The sequence below is a fragment of the Salarias fasciatus genome, chromosome 5, assembly GCF_902148845.1.
Source record: "Salarias fasciatus chromosome 5, fSalaFa1.1, whole genome shotgun sequence".
NCBI lineage: Eukaryota > Metazoa > Chordata > Actinopteri > Blenniiformes > Blenniidae > Salarias > Salarias fasciatus.
The window spans coordinates 24,233,930-24,254,549 of NC_043749.1; the positions used below are offsets into that span (position 1 = coordinate 24,233,930).

Sequence of the window (20,620 nt, forward strand, 5' to 3'; positions counted from 1 at the left end):
TTTCCTCCCCTGCTATCTGTCCAGTGAAGTAGAAAGCGATTACTCAGTTGGCCTTCATGGACGGTATTTATCGTCTGTGACTGCCAAATGTGTACTCTAAGCTCTTTTGCTTGGCGCGCATTTGGTTCAGCTCTGTAACAGTGGATCGGTGTCAATGAACTGCTGTGGAGTTACTTAGATTCACCTTACTGATGGAGTCACGTCAAGTAGGAGCAACATTACATCGGTGTTACAGGAGGGCTTTTCAGATGGGCACTGCAGCAGGAGTCCGTGACAGCAGTACGGGATTACCAGCTATTGTTTTGTAAAGGTACAGACCTCCTCATGGCCAAGACTGCACTGGAAATACTGTATGTTGCAAGAACGCAGCTTGGTATGCACCTTCAGTAGCCTGACGTAGCCTGCAGGCATTACGCCATCAAAAATATCTGCAATACATTGCATCAGGGTATTTTTTTTTGTGTGTTTGTTTTCATTTACAGTTTCATATCCATGTTGATAAACGGAGAGAAGTGACAGGTCAGTGTGATTTAGGTTCTTCTAACACGTCTCTGCGGTGTGTGACGGCCATGGTCCTACAAAGAGGCCTGTCTTCGTCACCTTGACACACATTCCCTCATGCAGTTCGCAGCATTTACACACGTGTACAGGGAAGAAGAGGCTGTAAATCAGAAGTCCTGAAGCCACTCCACTTGTTGTAGCAGCATTGCTGCTTTTTACTGTGGTGGATTTTTTTTTTCTTTTTTTTTTTTTTTTGCTGTGCAGGCTGTGTGAAAGAGTGAATGAATGTCTTTGAAGAAAGTGTGAAGGCCAGAGGCAGAGATTGAATCCACGAAGGTGAAGGAGAGACATTCATCAAGCCAGTGGCTGATTGTGAGCGTGCGGAGAGAGCACTTGACTACTGGTGCGAGAAGCCTCTCACGGTGATGAGCACTTTCCGCGACACTTCGGACGACTTTCAGATTTCGTCATGTAAACACAAACACACACACACACACACACACACACACACACACACACACACACACACATATCAATACAATACGTTTTTTTTTTAGAAATGTATTTTACCTAATCAGAAATTACTTGCACCTTGTCTGCATTCAGATTGACTGTTTGCTTAGCTCTCACCACAAACAGTGATTATTTAGTCACATCAGCTGTAAGGTTGTGCCGTCGACCTGTCGAAAGCAGAGCTGAAGTGAAAGTAGCTTTTGAAGGGTTTGGACTCGATGTCTGTTTCATTTCAAATCAGATGTTAAAAAAAAAAAAAAAAAGCCATGTTGGCTCAGACGTAAGATATAGCTGCAATTATCAGTGTTTCTGAGTTGAATTTACTTTTTGAACTGCAGCTACACATTGATTCACTCTGGAAATACAATCAGTGGAAATGGGATATTTCCACTGAAAAGCTTAAAGTAATCTTAGTTCATTTCAACAAATGAGATCATCCTGTTATCACGATTAACAGCTTAGCATGTTAGGATTATTTGTATTGAGAAGCACCAGTCACACCTGGTCCTGGTACTCCAAGGGCATGATTTGCATGGACAGATGACCATAATGCATTGCTACTCTGGGCGACATTCAACAAAAAAAAATACCAAGTCCAGGAGAATATGGACCTGGAGTCATGACACTTTAGGCTGCAGTTGTTGTTGTCCATCTACTCGTGCATAGAAGGGTTATTTACTATGACTGTGCTGGAAAATACATTTTTCTGTTTCCATGAGGAAAGATTCCATCTTGGGAGCAGTTTTCAGAAAGTTGTGCTTTCAGCTGCTTTGACCAAAGCACAATGAGAATTTTCTATTTTCACTTGAAAATGTTGTCCTTTAAACAGGGAATCAGTTTAATTTCAGTTCATGACATAAATTCAAATCTTCACCTTTTTTTCTACAAAGATTTTAAAAACGTTCCAATTCGATCTGATTTGCAAATCAAATTCCAGAAGGTTTGGGAGGGTGAACGAATTTGAATAAAAACAGGAAGTAGGCATGAAGCCAACTAAAGAAAATATTTCACTGGCTTATTTTTTTACTAACACCGCTTTTCCAGCATATTGTTGCCTCTTTCCCAACATCTTTTTTTACTGTCAATTTTAAAAATGAGCTAAACATTATTACATTTTGCTTTCATTCAAATTGAAAGTTTAGTTTTTAACTTCAACACCTTTTCAGAATTCCGGCATTATTACAGAAGTCTGTTCTGACAGTAGCATTCAGCACATTAGAGGTTCATCTTCGTTGTTGGGGTGCTTTCTGATCAGTAAACCCAAACTGAATGGCCGAGATTTAGTTTTCAACTATTACCACCCGCCTAACTGGCTAGCTCGTGACAGCTGCCTGAAGCCTCAGTGACATTCTGATTTGAGCAACAGTAAAACAGAAACAGAAGCCCTGAGAGGCCTGCTTTCATCTGCCTCTTGTAAGAAATCTCTGACCCAGCGCCTTACAACAGAATATTGAGTGGTACAGTCGAAGGCATATGTGCTGTGTGAAAAGGGACAGCTTGACATGCCTGGCAACAGTCGCCAAGGGAAGGTGGGGTTTAACAAACAGTCATTTATCTTTATGCAGGTTCATTTACATCACTGCCACATGCACACATACACACGCACACACAGATTAGCTGAAGGAACCGCAGTGTCTGAGTATTTTGGATTTATAATGTGTGTTCTTTTGGACGTCACTGATTAATTTTTAAGAGCAACAAAAGGCTGTTTTAATTCACAGAGGGGCGTGTGCTCAAACACAGCCATTTAGTTATCAAAACTCACAGTATTGGCAGGCGAATTCTGAGTGTAAGTCTCAAGGGGATTAACAGTACTGAATGGCCGCTGATTTGAGCTCTCGCAAACTGTGAAATACAAACGGCGAAGCTGTTCATGAGGTTCAGTGGGCATGTGTTTGACTGCAGGATTAAGAGTAATCTCGTGTTGTGTTGCTCTGGCTCTGGCTCTGGCTCTGTGAGCAGAATGCATTACATTCACATCTTTCAGCCCAGGTTGTACAACTCCCGCCTCTCCCCCTCTCTGCTTTTGTGCGGTCTTGGTCCATTCTTCTTTTTTATTTCCCTTTCACTGCCATTACGAAAATGTTTAAAAGTTCACTGTCACCATCGCTATGGTAACTGTCACTTTGGTGAGACTCGCAGCTGCTTTCCGCTCAGGCGTCATTGTTGATCGACTGTGTGTACATGTGTATGTGTTATATGTGTGTCTTTCTCTGTCTGCTTCTGGCTTTCCTTACACTTCGGATCAATGCTTCTCTCACATTTACTTTCCCCTCTGCAGAGTAAACCACCATGTTTTATGATTTTTTTTTTTTTTTTGTCATAAATAAATGATGATGAACTGCAGGGCTGCATGATCTGCATTTTATTCTTAGACAGTATAGTAGCAGCATCCCTCTGCAAAGTCACAGCCTTGGCCTTTCATCTTCCTCCAGTCGTTATAAATGCTTTACACAAGTTTGACTTCCTGAAGAAAATATCCGCCTTTAGTGCACCAGACCAGACCCCCTATACTGTTTCTATTTATATAATCACCATGGACCAGTCGGAGTTTAAATATAGATGCTGAGTCTGGATTCTCTTCTTCATCTGAAATGCATGAATAATTGAGAGGCAGAGGAGATGAGGTGGGATTCATTCAGGAGATGGATGGTGCAAGCATAGACTCCCTACCTACAGCGGGGGTTTACTGAATGAGGCTGTGCTGCAGTATGTGGATGCAAACCTGATATGAGGTGGGAGAAAAGAGGAAAATCCCCAAAACAACTTCTCTCAGATTTCTGCCAGTCCTCAAAGTGCCCAGTGTTGCATTAAGAATTAAATATGTTGATTGCATTGAAAAGCATATGGCAGATGTTTCAAGGGGAAATTGAATATAGAGTCTTTCTTCAAACTAATACATTATTATGCAAGTTAGTTAAGATTAGAACTTGATTACTTATGGATAAGTCTTTTTTGCTGCTCTTTGCATCTTGCACTGTAGTGCTGAATGGAATATTGCAATATTAGTGTAAATTGAAAATGAGAAGTCACTTGTAAAAGTAACTATTGTGCTGCTTTTATTTACCTCTCACAGTTACAATGTCTTCAGAAATGTACATAGTTGTATTATGATAATGTTTCCGTGACACATTAGCTGAGGTGTCAGCTCTTTGAGCAAGGAAAGCTCTCTGTGATTAAAGAAACAGATGTAAAAACTAACAGCAGAAAGGTGAAGTGTGCAGAGAGGTTAGGTCAGGTTATTTTAATGTGAGCTAATATAGTTTGCATGAAGCTGCAGGACAGAGTTAATGTTACCTAATGTCGGACATGTTCATGTTGCCTCTTGTTGTTATGAAGAGGACAGAGTTAGCTTAGGACTGATGAGGCACTGCTCTCCACATATAAAGGAGGTTAAATAGTAACCGTTAAGTCAACACTGACTAATCCTAAAGCATGTTAGCAGGGCATAGGTAGAGACAGCACTCCTTCAGCTCTACAACTGTACAACAGCAAAAGAAATCTGCAACGAGCTCATTGATACAACAGTAATCTGAACGGTGATGGTGATTTCTTAACAATGATGAGAAATAAGTGTGTTACTGCAAGTTACTGCAAGTGTGTTGCATCACCGAATCTGAAGCAAAATCAAAGAGGGTAACTTAGTTGAATGGAACATAAATCAGTGGTCCCAAAGGCACAAAAATCCTTACAAACACATCAATTATTTGTATAATTGGCTCTTAATCGGTGCATGTTTATTTATAGCATCCCATCAATAAGATTTGTAGAAGAAGGCTTGTGGTCATAATGGCACAGAGACAAGGTCATGTTCATGATCGTAGAGCCACTGCCAGCATCTAACAAGAAAAAAATACAAGATCCAAGTGCTTCACTCTGGCAACATGGAGGAGGTTAAGATAAATGAGGCAGTGCTGTTCAAAGTTAAGAAAGGATGTAGCACAGGGAGACTACAGTTGAGCCACTGCTCGTGTGTGTGTGTGTGTGTGTGTGTGTGTGTGTGTGTGTGTGTGTGTGTGTGTGTGTGTGTGTGTGTGTGTGTGTGTGTGTGCGCGCGCGCGCGCGCGCGTGCGTGTGTGCGTGCGTGCGTGCGTGTGTTTCAAGCTATCATGCAGGGGAAATGTGGAAGACACAGTCTCCTCCCGTCTCCATGGAAACCCCATCTCTTTCACAGGCAGAGAGCGGCAGAGCCGCTCTACATTCAGAGTCAGGGGTGTGAATTATTCCACATTATTCAACACTCACATTATTACTTGTATACTACTGACCATTGACAGCAGCAATTTGAAGAAAATGAAGATCAGTCGTCCGGTTACGTGGTGGATGGTGATCTAGACATGTGATGGAAGTACACCCGGCTACACATGGCGCACACCACATCTGCAGATAAAGACGGTGTCCAGTTGACTCATTCATGAAGTACAATTTCCCTTGAAAATATAATCATGGCAGTTGTGTGCGTGTGTATGTGCATGTGCATGCGAGTGTATTGTTCACAGCTGTTGAAATCCAAAGTCAATTATTTAAGACATTGTCTAATTAATACATGCTAATTACAGGCTTTTAATTTGAGGGGGATAATGTGTCCCCAAATATAGCTTGCAATGATTGCACCTGTTACACTTGAGGTTTCTACCATATACCAAATGTTGTTTATCTCTTCCTATTCCATTTTTGTAGATAATTTCTTCTACTCTACAAGGACTACGGCATGCTGGGAAAGAAAAGCTGCCTGTAATGTAGTGAGACACAAAGGAATGAAAAAAAAAAATCTAGAGACAGAATGGAGACTGAAGCATTACAGATGGTTCAAAGCATGGTGAGTTTTAAAAAAGGTACAAATCAGTGAGAAAAGGAAGGAGAGAGTGAGAGAGAGAGAGAGAGAGAGAGAGAGAGCTAGAGAGAGAGAGAGAGAGAGAGAGAGGGAGGGAGAGCGAGAGAGAGAGAGACTTGCTTTTCACCAGCAGGTCCACGTAGCCACCTCCTGTCGAGCTTCAAGAGGGTTGTCATGGTGACAGTGGCTGGCAGTCGTGGCTGGGAGTGTTGCATGGTATCCCTGTGGCCTCCCATGTGGCTCAGGGGATGATGGGAAAGCAAGCCAGTTGTCAAGGGATCGTAGAGATCAAGCAAGACCTGAATTTACTCAACTGAATAAAAGAAAAATGAATACACCTTTACCAAAACATTCTCAGTCCCTGACTATTTTAGGTGTCCAGAGGAAGTTTAACAGTAGTGCATGTCTGTATGATGCAGGTCTAATGTGTTTCCCTGAGCGAGTGGCTGCAGTGTTAACAGACAATGGAACTGGGACTCACAGGAACTGGAGCATCCTCTGTTACAGCGCAGCAGTGTTGCTCCTGTTGCTGCTAATGAGTGAGGTGCCAGCCGGAGCGCTGGGAGTTCCTGAAGTGTCACTTGGGATGCCACCAGACTTAATGCAGTGTGAGAGTACTAACCTGAGCTGCACCTAGCTAAAGGTGGCTCGGCCAAATGGAAGCACGACATCAGTTTGAACTGGCTGCCCCTGATGCCGTTTGATCAGGGGAGTCAAACGTTAGGCCTGTTGGTCAGAAACGGGCTGCATGAGGCTCCAATTCAGACCGCCAAGCACTGATATTTCTTCTATAGATTTGTCAAGACTAGGGGATAAAACATAGGCTTGACACTCAAACTGAGACACGGGTGAAGTTATGAAAATGCTATGAAAGTTATCAAACTAGCATTAGGTTTTTTTATTGTACATTTTACTGTATTTTGCACAAGAAGATAGCATTTAAAGTGTCTTGGCAATAAGGAAAAACCTTAAAATTTAAAATTAAAGGTTACTATGGCACTATTTTACCGGCCCGGCCCAGTCAAGATGAAGTCGGGCTGTATCTGGACCCTGAACTACAATGAGTTTGATGCCCCAGACAGTCATACAAGAAGTAGTCTTTTTTCTGGCAGATGAAACATCTGGACTCTAGGTTTGTTTGTAGCATCACTTTAACCTTGCATGCAGTGTGTGGAGTGCATGGTTTCTAGGGGTGTCTTCAGATATTCGACGATTCGATGATCCATTCGAAGGGGCCTGATTCGAAGGCCAATCATACAGTTGAAGCGTTGCAAAATGTGGTTATTAAACGAGGACCATTCCATTACAGCTGTATAGGGGTGCTGAATGACTGATTTTACATAGAATTGCTTGTTTTTTCCAAATAAATATGTTATAAATCATGTATATGATATACATGTTAGCCAATCAAATATACTGTGGAAAAATTTACTTAACTTGTACTTTTTTTCAATATTCTATCTATTTAGTGTTTGTGAAAGAACCACCATGGTGAGTGGCACAATCCGATTTTGCGCAGAGCACCGTCACAGAGCAGCATCTCGGTGGTGATTTGGCTTAACTTTAAAAGGCTCACAATGTCGGGAAAAAACTTCAGAACAAGTCAAAGATGATCCAAAAATAGTCAAATGCAAGTTGTGTCAGCAGCTCCTTTCATATCACTCCACAACAACTAACATGGCTTAAACCTTAAATGGTAAGTAGCCAGATAATTGGGCTTATTAAAGATGTTTCTGTCACTCACTTCTCAATTTTAATGCTGACTTTTATTTTGTTTAATTGTAATATTTCAGGTTATTATATTACTTTTTTATTTATCTTAAAGGCTTATTCTATTTAATTTAGTGTTTGTTTTTGCATGGATATTGCGTCGCAAAACGGACCCGACAAGGACACAGTTAAACCTATTTCATTTAATTTGAGCAGATAATGTGAGAAATTGTTTAGCCAAAAAATTTGATCTTATCTGCAGAGCTTATAGATATAAATAAATTACATGCTTTAGCCACTTTGAATATGTTGGCGTATTTATCTTAATGTATCGACAGAATCAGTTCACCTATTTCATAAATCCAATTGGCCTGCAGTTGCAATGAATTTTACCTGTGATCAGATATTAGCTTCTTTCAGCATTAAAATTGTGTTCAGTTAAATCTTTATCGGATGGTCAAAGAAATACTTTGAGGGCCTCCTCAATCCCGTCGCCACATCTACCATGGAGGAAGCAGAGACTGAGGTCTCAGAGGTGGACTCATCCATTACCAAAGCCAAAGTCACCAAGGTGGTTGGTGAGCTCCTTGGTGGCAAGGCACCGGGGATGGATAAGATTTTCCCTGAGTACCTTAATCTTAACTCTGGATGTACAGGGACTGTCTTGGTTGACACACCTCTGGAACATCGCATGGCGGTTGGGAACAGTGCTTCTGGATTGGCAGACCGGGGTGGTGGGTCCCCTTTTGAAAAGGGAGACTGGAGGGTCTGCTCCAAATATAGGGGGATCACACTCCTCAATTTCACCAGGAAAGTCTATTCCAAGGCACTGGAGAGAAGGAGTTGATCAGTCGAACCTCAGATCCAGGAGGAACAATGTGGTTTTCATCCTGGTCATGGAACACTAGACCCTCCATAGGGTGCTTAAGGGTTCATGGGAGTTTGCCCAAGCAGTCCACATGTGTTTTGAGGATTTGGAGAAGGCATTCATCCACGACCCTCATGGAATCTTGAGCGGGGTGCTTCAGGAGTATGGAGTCCGGGGCCCCTTTTTGAGTGTCATCCGTTCTCTGTATAAACTAATTAGGAGTCTGGTTCGCATTGCTGGCAGTAAGTCAGACCTGCTCCCGACCAGTGTTGGACTATGGCAGGGCTGCCCTTTGTCGACGGTTCTGTTCATAATTTTTATGAGCAGAATTTCTAGGTGTAGCCAGGGGCTAAAGGCGGTCCGGTTCGGAGAGCATAGGATTTCATCTTTGCTTTTTGAAAATGTTGTTGTCTTGTTGGCTTCATTAAACCTGGACCTACAGCATGCACTGGGGTGGTTTACAGCCGTGTGTGAGCGATGGGGATGACGATCAGTATCTACAAATCCCAGGCCATGGTCCTTAATCGGAAGAAGATGATCTGCCGTCTCCAGGTCAGCAGAGAAACTCTGGCCCAAGTAGAGGAGTTCAAGTATATTGGGGTCTTGTTCACAAGTAGGGGAAGGATGGAGCATGAGATTGATGCAGCATCTGTAGTGATGCGGTTGTTGTATCAGTCTATCGTGGTGAAAAGGAACTGAGCCGAAAGGCAAAGCTGTCAATTTACCAATCAATCTCCGTTCCTACCCTCGCCTATGGTCACGAGGAAAGGATAAAATCCAGAATACAAGTGACTGAAAAGAGCTTCCGTCGTAGGGTGGCTGAGCGCTCCCTTAGGGATAGGGTGAGGAGGTCAGTCACCAGGGAGGAGCTCGGAGTAGAGCCGCTACTCCTCCACATCGAGAGGAGCCAGCTGAGGTGGCTCGGGCATCTGTTAAGGAAACCCCCTGGATGCCTCCCTGGGGAGGTGTTCCGGGCATGTCCCACTAGGAGGAGACCCCGGGGAAGACCCAGGACATGCTGGAGGGGCTATGTCTCTTGGCTGGCCTGGGAACACCCCAGGATATTCCCGGACGAGCTGGAGGACGTGTCTGGGGACAGGACAGTCTGGGCATCCCTACTTAGACTGCTACCCCCACAACCCGGTCCTGGATAAGCAGTTGGCAATGGATGGATGGATGAATGTTTAATCATGCTTTTAAGATCGATTCAGTATTATCATAGACTGATTTAATACTACCAAAGGTTAGCAATAAGATGGTCAATGAAATTCACATTTAACACCAAAAGAGGCAAACATTTTGCGCCATTGATATTTTATAGCAGAATTTTATGGTTATTGCCTTTGTGATCTTCACATGTTGGCACAATAGTCAAAACATGCTGCACTGCAACAAGATCCAGGGCTTTCATCAGCTGTGTTTTCTATTTTTTACTAGCTTACGCTTCCTTGATGGCTCACATGCACACCAACACAGACACAAACACACAAGTGATTTATTGGTTATGATCTGATTTTCTGATATTACTCATTTTACTCAAGTCTGTGTGCATATGTAAAAGGTTTGAAGTTCAAGGTCTTGTCCTTGTAAAATGAGCACTGCGTTTTACAGATAAATGGACCCGGCCCTGACAAAACCAATGTAGCAAAAAGAAAATTAATCACAGCTGCTGGGACACAGCCAACACAAAACCAGGTCATTGCATGAGGATGAGACCCAGTGTTGAAGCAAATGTGCTGAGCAAAATCACGTTAAGATTTTCAGAGATAATTGTAGAAATAACAAATGTATTGCTTTCTGAGTCCTGGAGTGTACATGCCTCTGGGAAGCTCTTTCAGTGCACGCATGGCCAAAGTTTCCCAGTGCAAAATAATGTCATATCTCAAGGCTCATTCTCATTCCCACACATGCTGGATTTTTTCAACATATCCTTCACATCAGTAATATCCAGGACATCTTCTCAAACAGATTAATGAGGAATGGTGTCACCATGTCACCTAAAGACGGGGGTACTCTGCAAAGACTATATTGCATATGCTGAGATGACAAATGACGATGTGCCATGTGAGACAAAAACCAGTGTGATCTGGCTTTGTTTGGTGTCACAGTGGGATTTCCTGTCAATCTGCACTTGCTCTTGTTCTCTGTCTCCTGCACACATGTTGTCTTTTCCTCTCCTCCAGATATAAATATCTCCCTCCCTTTATTCTTGCTTTCCTTTATTAGACCACCAAGAAGCGCTCACTTCTACTTGCTGTCATTTTTTTCATGCTCATCTAATCAAGTTGCAATAATAGAGTATTCATCTTACAGAAACTACAGAACATAAAGGATATAATCCTGGGTGTGGCCACTATTAACATCTGTTTTGTTATGCATGGCCTCTGGGTCCACTGGGAGTCTATAAATAGTCTTTAATTCTGTTGAAGCTGTTAGAATCATGTCTGGAGCTCCATACAACCTTTTCTTAGACATGTGTTTGTTTGTGGCTTCCTTTCATGTGCACCGAACGGTTTATCTCAGATTTGGAGTTCAATGGTTTTATGAAATTAGCAACCCGTGACATTAAACAGCCCAGCAAAGAAAGAGATAAAGACAAGCTGAGCAGGGTGAAAGAGTGCGCGCAGTGTGTGGAAGCAGTGGGGGCAAGGGAGACGCAGACCTCTGGGAAATGTGAAGGGTTTCCTACTAGAACTTAACCTCATAATGACAATGCAACACAGAAGCAGCAGTGCACCTTCATTAGTGACCTTTTTATAGCTTCCCAATCCTATTACCTCTGCCCTTTTATGAACTGCTCCTCTATAGCTACAATCTCCAATGGGTTCAAGTTTGAGATGGATTAGCTTTGTGCTTCTGCTTTTTGTGGCTTTCTATTGCATCAAGTGCTCAATGGAGAAATTTCATATTTTATTAATAAAGCTTTTAAAAAGTCCCTACTTTAGCAGTAATACACTATTAACTGACTACTATGATGACTTCAGTTGCTTGATTATAATTACTGAAGCTTTGGAGCGTTTGCCAGAGTTGTAGTAATGACTGTATAAATCACACACTAACTCAGTCCTCTTTTGAATAATGACTGAAAGATGTTTTACTGTATTGTAAACAACAGCCTGTTTCGATTATGAATGTAATGAGCATTTGCTTACCTCTGTAGGATCTTCTTGCTGCTTTCTGTGTAACTGTAGTTCATCCAGAGCTGCCAGCTCACATTCATTAAATATGAGACTCCAAACCCATGCCATCAGACCGCACGTTTCTTGAGCATTCGGTTTAAAATGAGCAGTTTCTGTATTTTGATTTGGCATGAACCTTATAATGTTGCTAAAATTGTAGTCTGTGGAAGCCAATAAGAGGCTTATAATTTTATATATCTGTTAGTTTGTTCCTGTTACATTTTTTCTTCAAATGCTGTTTTAATGTAAATGTTTGATGCAATATTAGTTCAACCCTGCATTTCAAAATTTTTTCAGCCAAAACTAGATTTATTAAGAACATGGCAAGGAAGAAAGCATGCGAGGAAATACTCATCTGTTGCTTTCATTCTGGCATCCCTTCATCTCTCCTCTAACACAAACTGGTATGAATGCCATAAATCAATTTTTACCTACCGGTAGATTCTTTTGGCAATAGATTTAATTGGAATGATAAAGTAGTGTTATGTACTGTTATGTGGTGATGATATATGTGGCCTGTGGACATGTGTGCGTACACGTACGTGTGTGTGTGTGTGTATGTGTGTGTGTGTGTGTGTGTGTGTGTGTGTGTGTGTGTGTGTGTGTGTGTGTGTGTGTGTGTGTGTGTGTGTGTGTGTGTGTGCGTGTGTGTGTGTGTGTGTGCGTGCGTATGATCGGGAGTCATTATTGCAAATTTAGACAAATGTTAACAGCCCTGACTCATCTCTGGTGTGTTACTGTTTTTATCCACTGTCATTAAATCATGAATGTGTTTCTTGTAAGACTGCATTCAGGGCACAGAGCAGCTTCCTCCCCATGCAGGGTTTAACTTCACTGAACTTATTGAGTGAATCAAACTGACCCATAATGCCGGTTTTGCTGATGTGTGGAAACAACTATAAAATAATACAGCTGCCTGCACATTTTCAATATCAACGAATAACAACAAAAGACAGAAGTGACAGAAAAAGTTCCTTCTTCTTTTGAAGCAGTAGCTTCTTTCACAACAATGGTAGTACAAAGATAGATCAGGAAATATAAGCAGTACATATTTTTATTCTCTTTATACCAATGTTTATTTCTTTTAAAGCATCATAATTTCCCCCGCCACCACCTCAGCCCGTCACTCCGGTCCTGCCCTTGTCAGCACCTCTCTGCTCTTCAAGTGTTTGATTCGAATAGATTCCCTTCAGGGCAGGGGGAGAGGAGCACAGAGGCAAGAAAATAAACAGATAGGGTCATTATTCATGTCTGCCCTGACGCTATGGCAACAGCGTCCTCCTGCTCTGATTGGTCATCGATAAGGTTTCCATTTTAACCATCACTTTCACTCTTGAGAGCCCAAATTATTAGAACACTGTCAAAGCTTTCACTGTCACTCACTTCCTAACAGCTGCGCTATCATGGCTTTCCTGTAAGTGTGCCATAATTTCCTGTGGGCGATTTGTAGGTGAGCTTCGGATCAGGTGCTCTCCACTGGTCTGAGGCCTGTGTGTTTCCACCAGTCCGACCAATTGAACTCTGAGATTTTCATTTAGTAATATGAGTGCATGGCAGGGGGATTTTCAGTTCTACTGAATCTTTAACTCAGTCACATACAACAGTACTAAATGGATGTTTTTAAAAAGTCTTATCCCAAAACTACATGCTCTGCTGCACACGTTTTTAAAGAAAATATTTCGACTGCTTCATTTCATCATATAACATCTCAACCTTTTCCGTGTGGGCTATTGCCAAAACAAGCTCGGTGTTCTAGCTACAACCTCCTACTCATCCTCTAAGTTATGCTGTTTGGAGATGGAGTCATTTGGGGTTAATATACCAAGCGAAAACTAAAGTTCATGAAGTGATCCTGTTCTTGGTCCACTAAAGGAAGAGCTGATCTCCTGCTGCATTGCATTTATCATAAAAGCCCCTATAAAGGTTAATCTTGCATGGATTACAGATACAGTTGCACCAAATTTGAAACTTGTCTCATCAGTAATCAGAGTATGACATATTCTGTGAAGAAGAGATATGTTATTGAAGCATCATCCCTTTTGAGGCGGGATGTTAATGCACATGTTAATATGTGATAAAAGTACACTATATCCCTGTTGGTGTGTGCTCACCTGTGGCACAGTGTCATTTAACTCAGGAAGTCTTTTCATACATTTCGGGAATAAACTCATGAGATGCCTGCTGGATTAATGTTCTCAATGCCTTAATGTTACAATGCATCTAAAAAGAAAGCAGGGAAACAAAATGTCATGTAGATGTATAGATACTGTCTAATGTGAAATGCATTTTACCAGAGTACCGTAATTGCATAGACTTTTTTTAAATGAGGATTTACATTTATCCATACACAATTCATCAGAACTTAAAGGTGCTGTAGGCAGGATTCAGCATCTCAATTTGATCCATCTAAGATGGTGATTTGAAACCCAGCACAGCCAATCCTGTCCTGTTTTCTCTGACATCACGCCCTTACGCAAGTTAAGCCCCTCCCACAAGAATGTGCGATGAACGTCCCTCGACCAATCACGGTTGGAGCCTCAGGGCTCTTCTGATTGGTCAAAGATACCTGGAGCTCTCGAGATTCCTTTTCAACTCAGAACAGAGACAGATGGAAATGCTGCGCCCTCGCGGTAGTGCAATTATGCTACACTCCTAAAGGATTATCAATGGATACTCTAACATTTAATCCAAAGAAAACACAGAAAAATTAGCATTGACTAGCAAAATCCTGCCTACAGCACCTTTAATAAATAGGTGAGTGTGAAATGAAACTTTCATGGCTCCTTGTCCAAATTCTCCTGGGACTTGGTAGTTTTAGAGTTGAGACTCACCTGCAATAGCAATCCAGCTTTGTCAGCTGAACAATGTCCCTATACTTACCATTGTTGAAGTTCACAGCATTTCTACACCCATGTGTGGGCGATTTCATAACAAAAAAAACAGCGCCCACTAGCAGCCTGGGTGCTAGCTACATCGGTTTTTAGCGTGTGTACCATTTCTGCATAAACAGAATTCATTTTCTAAATGTTGCAGTGTAAACATGAAACTTTTCAGAAACGGCAATGCAGAAACGAAGCGTTTTCATTAAAATGTCATGTAAATGGATGCTTAACAACATCAAACTAAACTTGCAGACTGAATAGCTTGTTTTCTTGTGTGAGGATGGTAAGCTGTTTCTTCCTTTGGCCTTAAAGAAATGCTCTGAAGATTTTGGACCCACGCCCTATCCCTATCATTTTTATAGTGAGACAAGATCATACATACCTTTATTGTCTCTCTGCGTCCAGTGGCTGGCTCCCAGCTGTTAGCATCGTAGTTAGCTTAGCTCAATAGCTGGAGGTGAAGAGGAGACAGAGTCGGACTGACGAAAGTGGACAAAATACTCCTCACAGTGGTCCGGAGGATGGCGTATTAGCACGTGAAGTAAGTCCGAGTGGTTATTAAAAAAAATTTAAAAGACGTGTTTTCTTTTTAACACGTTTAAATAACATTTTGATACACACAGATCTGCACAGGCATAGTGCTCCGCGGAAGGATATACCGGCGCACAACGGCTGAGTCTATGGCTTCTAATGCTGTGCTCCGGTATATCCTTCCGCGGAGCACTGCGCATGCGCAGGTCTGTGTGTATCAAAACGTTATTTTAACGGATTGAAAAGATAACACGTCTTTTAAATTTTTTTTATAACCATTCGGATTTACTTCACGTGCTAATACGCCATCCCCCGGACCACTGTGAGGAGTATTTTGTCCACTTTAGTCAGTCCGACTCTGTCTCCTCTTCACCTCCAGCTCTTGAGCTAAGCTAACTACGACTCTAATAGCTGGGATCCAGCCACTGGAAGCAAAGAGACAATAAAGGTATGTATGATCTTGTCTCACTATAAAAATGATAGGGATAGGGCATGGGTCCAAACTTTTCGGAGTATTCTTTTAAAGGGATACTTCAACATTTTTGCAAATTGGCCCATTTAGTGCAATTCCTTAGTCATTTCGAACAGCATACTTACTTTATTGGTGAGGGCGAGCTATTGTTTATTCAGAGGTGAGTCGGGGAAGGTTTTCGGGATGGACACAATGGAAGTGAATGGTGTTTTTGGTTCCCCTCGTCAAACTCATCAAATACAAAATCCAACAACCCCCAAACACTTTGGTGGACACGTTATAATCTGCACATTCACTACGCTGTGGAATATTAATGCAAAATTACCAGATTGAGTTGTTTATGCGAAGATTGCTAAGACGGAACTACTTACTAAATATGACGTCTGGGCGTAGTGATTTCAAAAGATAAAGTAGTTCCCAGTATTTGCTTTAGTGTCGTAACGCTACAATATTATTTATCGGTGTTCCACAGCGTAGTGAATGTGCGCATTATAACGTGTCCACTAAACTGTTTTGGGGTTGTAGGATTGTGTATTTGATGAGTTTGACGAGGGGAACCAAAAATACCATCCACTTCCATTGTGTCTGTCCCGAAAACCTTCCCCGACTCACCTCTGAATAAACAATAGCACGCCCTCACAAAAAAAGTAAGTATGATATTGGAAATGACTAAGGAATTGCGCTAAATGGGCCAATTTGCCAAAATGTTGAAGTATCCCTTTAATGCAGTTGGGCATGTCATCAAAGTTTCATGCAAAAGAACAATTCAGCAATTTGTTAATATTTTTTTTTCTGTACTGGGGTAGATAAATAAACTTAGTTGCAATGCAACATTCTCTCAGGCATTTTTTTTTTTTTACTGTAGAGAAGTTACTTATTCAGATCAAACAACTTGTAACTGCAAACTTCAAAGCGAATGCGTGGTTAGATATTTTTTTGTTTGTTTACACAATGAGTGCTGGTGTGGGGGGGAGCTGTCACAGGGTGCTAAAAAGGAGTGGAGTCTGCTACCACACACGCTTGTTAGCATGATTGCCAGAGTGTGGGTTTATCTGAATGTGTGTGTGTATGTGTGTGTGCTGAGACTTACCACTTTGTACTGAGTAATGGGAAACAACAGTATCATCAAGTGCAAAGGATTCTGGAGAAGTCTGCTTTGATGTGACTTCTGTATGTACCACTATGTCACAGTGGTATCGAGTGAGAGGAAGTGATACATTTCTTTATTTCTCAATCTTTTGAGGACACTCAATAGTGAAAACAGTACAAGATGAGCGAAAGATAATGTTTTACTCTAATGCTATAATTACATGAGGAAGAGGCTTTTGATTGCTGATTGGTCGCATATGTGATGCTTTTTATTCTTAGTTACACCGCAGAGTCCACTCAAGTACATTCAGTCATGTGGACAAGCTAGATAAGTGAGTCATGAATAAATAAGTGACCCAAGTCAATATAATCCATTAGTTCTTTTCCAATCACACATTCAATCAGGCATTTATTAAAGGCTTATTCGGACAGTTGGATTGTTGGCGTCCACTTACTGTCAGCACCTTAAATGCTGCAACCTGTACCTATACTTGAGCACCTGTGATTTATTTTGTGCAGCTTTTAAATACCCAACAAACTGAGATTTTAATGGGCAAGTGACGATATTAAGTCAATCCTGAATTTCTTCCTTTTTTTTTACTTGACACTGAAAACTTCAAATGATGCAGTATATTGAGATGAATATATCTTGCAAAAAAACCCAAGTCATATAAAAAAAATGAGTTCTCGTCATAACAAAGCAATATTGTGACTTCACATTTATTTTTGCAGTCATCTACTGTACTAATAAAACCCGTGCAATTGCATGTATAGTATATCCAAAACGTTCTGACAAATAGTAACCAATATAAAATATCCTATTTCCAATTGTATTCATGAGATTGGATGTTAATTTTTCTTATTTGTTGATTTTAATATTTCACAATGTACACAAGTTAAATAAGCTTTCATATTTACAGTATTGTATTTTATTATGAAATCTTTACTCAAATTATTGTATATACTTGTCTTTCAGATCTTGGCCATCATTTCTATCCTCTTCATCGTCCTGTCTACCATCGCCCTGTCCCTGAACACCCTGCCTGAGCTGCAGGGCACGGATGAGTTTGGCCAATCAACAGACAACCCGAAACTGGCCCATGTGGAGGCTGTGTGCATCGCCTGGTTTACCATGGAGTACCTGCTTCGGTTCCTCTCCTCGCCCAACAAATGGAAGTTCTTCAAGGGTCCTCTAAACGTCATTGACCTGTTGGCTATTCTACCCTACTACGTCACCATATTTCTGACAGAGTCCAACAAAAGTGTGTTGCAATTTCAGAACGTCCGGCGTGTTGTTCAGATTTTTAGGATCATGCGTATCCTTCGTATCCTGAAGCTGGCTCGTCACTCCACAGGTCTTCAGTCTCTGGGCTTCACACTTAGAAGGAGTTACAATGAGCTGGGCTTACTCATCCTTTTCCTGGCAATGGGCATCATGATCTTTTCAAGTTTGGTATTTTTTGCTGAGAAGGATGAGGAGGATACAAAATTTAAAAGCATTCCAGCTTCTTTCTGGTGGGCTACTATTACAATGACTACAGTAGGTTATGGGGATATCTACCCTAAAACTCTCTTGGGAAAAATTGTGGGAGGATTATGCTGCATAGCTGGAGTGCTTGTGATTGCCCTACCTATTCCCATCATTGTAAATAACTTTTCTGAATTCTACAAGGAGCAGAAGAGGCAAGAAAAAGCACTTAAAAGAAGGGAGGCCCTGGAGAGGGCGAAAAGAAATGGTAGCATCGTTTCAATGAACCTGAAAGAGGCGTTTGCTCGCAGTTCAGAACTAATGGATGTTGTGGTGGAGAAAAGTGAGAGGCCACATGACAATCACCTCTCTCCAAGCCGTTGGAAATGGACTCCCAAGAGGGCCACCTCTGAGACAAGCTCCAACCGCTCTTTCAATGCACAGGAGTTAGGCTCTCCCAGCAAGGCTCGAGACACCAGTCCCCAGAGGTTAAATGTTCAGAAGCTAGAGGAGATGTACAACCAGATGGCAAAGACACAGTCACAGCCAAACCTCAATGCTAAAGACAAGAACTCAAGAGTGGGTAAACAAAGGGACGAAATTGAACTGGGAGCCATCCAAGATCACGGGCCACCTGTGCTAGGAACCAGAGAGGGAGTCGGGGACATGAAAAGCTTATCGAGCATTGACAGCTACATCAGCTGTGCGACAGACTTCCAGGAGAATCCCCGTTTCCTCCACAGCCCGGGGATGGACCTTGGTCTTCAGGAAAGCAACCGCTTTTCATTCAGTACAGCTTTGTCCCATCAACCTGCTGTAAAAACAGGTCAGCAAACCACAGGAGACCGTGACCCTGTGTTCACTCCTGTGTCTGTCACAAAGTCCTCATGTCCAGAGAACACAAGGAAATTCTTTTTCTCTGGAAATTCCTCAAAAAGCCTTATCCCCAAAGGAGGCAGCCGCAGCGATGCAGATTCAGGACCATCCCCACTTTCGGACAGCTCAGTGGTGTCAGACCACTCTCTGTTAAGCCCTGAGCTCTCTGTCTACACTACTGCCAGTAGCCGAACCCCGCCAAAATCTCCAGAAGGGATCGCCCTCGCCCCGACAGTCTTCACCTTCCACGACTCCTCCATCAGCAAATACATAGACGCTGATACAGATGATGACGAGCATCTCCGTGACATCTCTGACACCAGTCCCTCAGAGCGTCTGCTGGCTGGTGGAAGCCCAAAGCGCAGCATCAATATAAATTACCAGCGGGGCTCCAACCATTTAGAAGCAGCCCAGAAAATGCTGGGACAGAACTGTCTGTTCCCCCTGGAAGGGATTCGTGGGATAGCTCACGAGAATCACATAGGACCTGAGGTGGCACGTAGACCAAAGGTTGAAAGGGGGCGTCAAAATACTTTGGATAAAAGCCTCTGAGGCGCGAGTGAAACAGAAATAAACAGGAAGCTGGAGACAGAGTGTTTGTGACAGAGACACTGAACAGGCCAAAACACTCTAGAAGCGAAGCCAGAGACAAACAAAAACGGTCTCACGGAAACATTTCACAAAACACCTGAGCTTGCCACTGGGTAATAAGCTCCAGGGGAACATGTGTGGAGAATACTCTGGGAGAAAAACATTTCTAAATTGGAGAATGTCACTGCCCCTTCTTCAGCTCATTCCTATTAGTGGTATTCCATATCCACACAGCGAAAGAGCACTCCCAAGCAGGCAATGGGTCTGTTCAGAGAAGCAGAGCTGCCACAGAAAATCAGCCGAGGTGATAACTGATGTAACCCAACACAAAATGATGGCTTTTAACTGCAGGGGGGTGGGGGTGGGGTCTATCTCGGTATTCTCCAGGGGGAGTAAGTCCCTGCAGTCCACATTCCCATTACTGAGTCCCACTTCATTTTGTAGTCTTGGAGATACAGGAAAGGACCTAGAAGCCTATAAGCTACTTACTCGTGCCCTCCATTCCCAAACCTGGCCTTAGTCATTTACATTTGTAGGAGTGTGCATGTCTGCATATGTGTGTGGGAGAGTGTGAACACTAATGAGTGATCCAATGGTAGTTCATGTTAACACACTCTTAAGATTGTCGAACTTGATTTATTTTTATATAGATAAGAGAAAGTTCCTAATAGAAATAAGTGATTTGCAAGTCTGCTATGTCAAAATTATATGTTGAGAGTAATCCCGTGTGAGGTTCAATGTCCTGGCACAAAGGCTGCAGTTCGGAGGCTCCAGCTCATCTTTCATGAACAGTATTTTGCTTTCCCTGATGGTTTTTATGAGAGAGCATGACACTTTCAAATCTCTGCCAGTGGATGGTGTCTCGGCATCTCTGTATAACTATCAAAATGATGATGGTGGTGGACCAAGAGTTTTTGACAACAAAATAACCAGAGATGATCATGACTGCAACGTAAAAGGCACATACATGAAGCATGCATGCACTCAACCAATCAACATATGAAAAAACATGAGTTGCTTGTCATTCATATCTAAAGAAATGATTAAATATTTAAAATCCTGAAATATTTTTATGTTTACAGCTTACTTACATAGAGTTAAGATTT

The 20,620-nt window shown here is 42.1% G+C and overlaps 1 protein-coding gene across 2 annotated transcripts in view; it reads left to right on the top strand.

Annotated features, from left to right (window-relative positions):
• kcnb1 (potassium voltage-gated channel, Shab-related subfamily, member 1) overlaps positions 1–19,864 on the top strand; it is a 36,166-nt gene extending 16,302 nt beyond the window's left edge. For both annotated transcript variants that reach the window (XM_030090827.1, XM_030090825.1), the window contains exon 3: positions 17,556–19,864. In XM_030090827.1, coding sequence (XP_029946687.1) covers positions 17,556–19,475 — 1,920 coding nt within the window. In that variant the 3' untranslated portion in view covers positions 19,476–19,864. The remainder of the gene's footprint in view (positions 1–17,555) is intronic.
• The last annotated feature ends 756 nt before the right edge of the window (positions 19,865–20,620 follow it).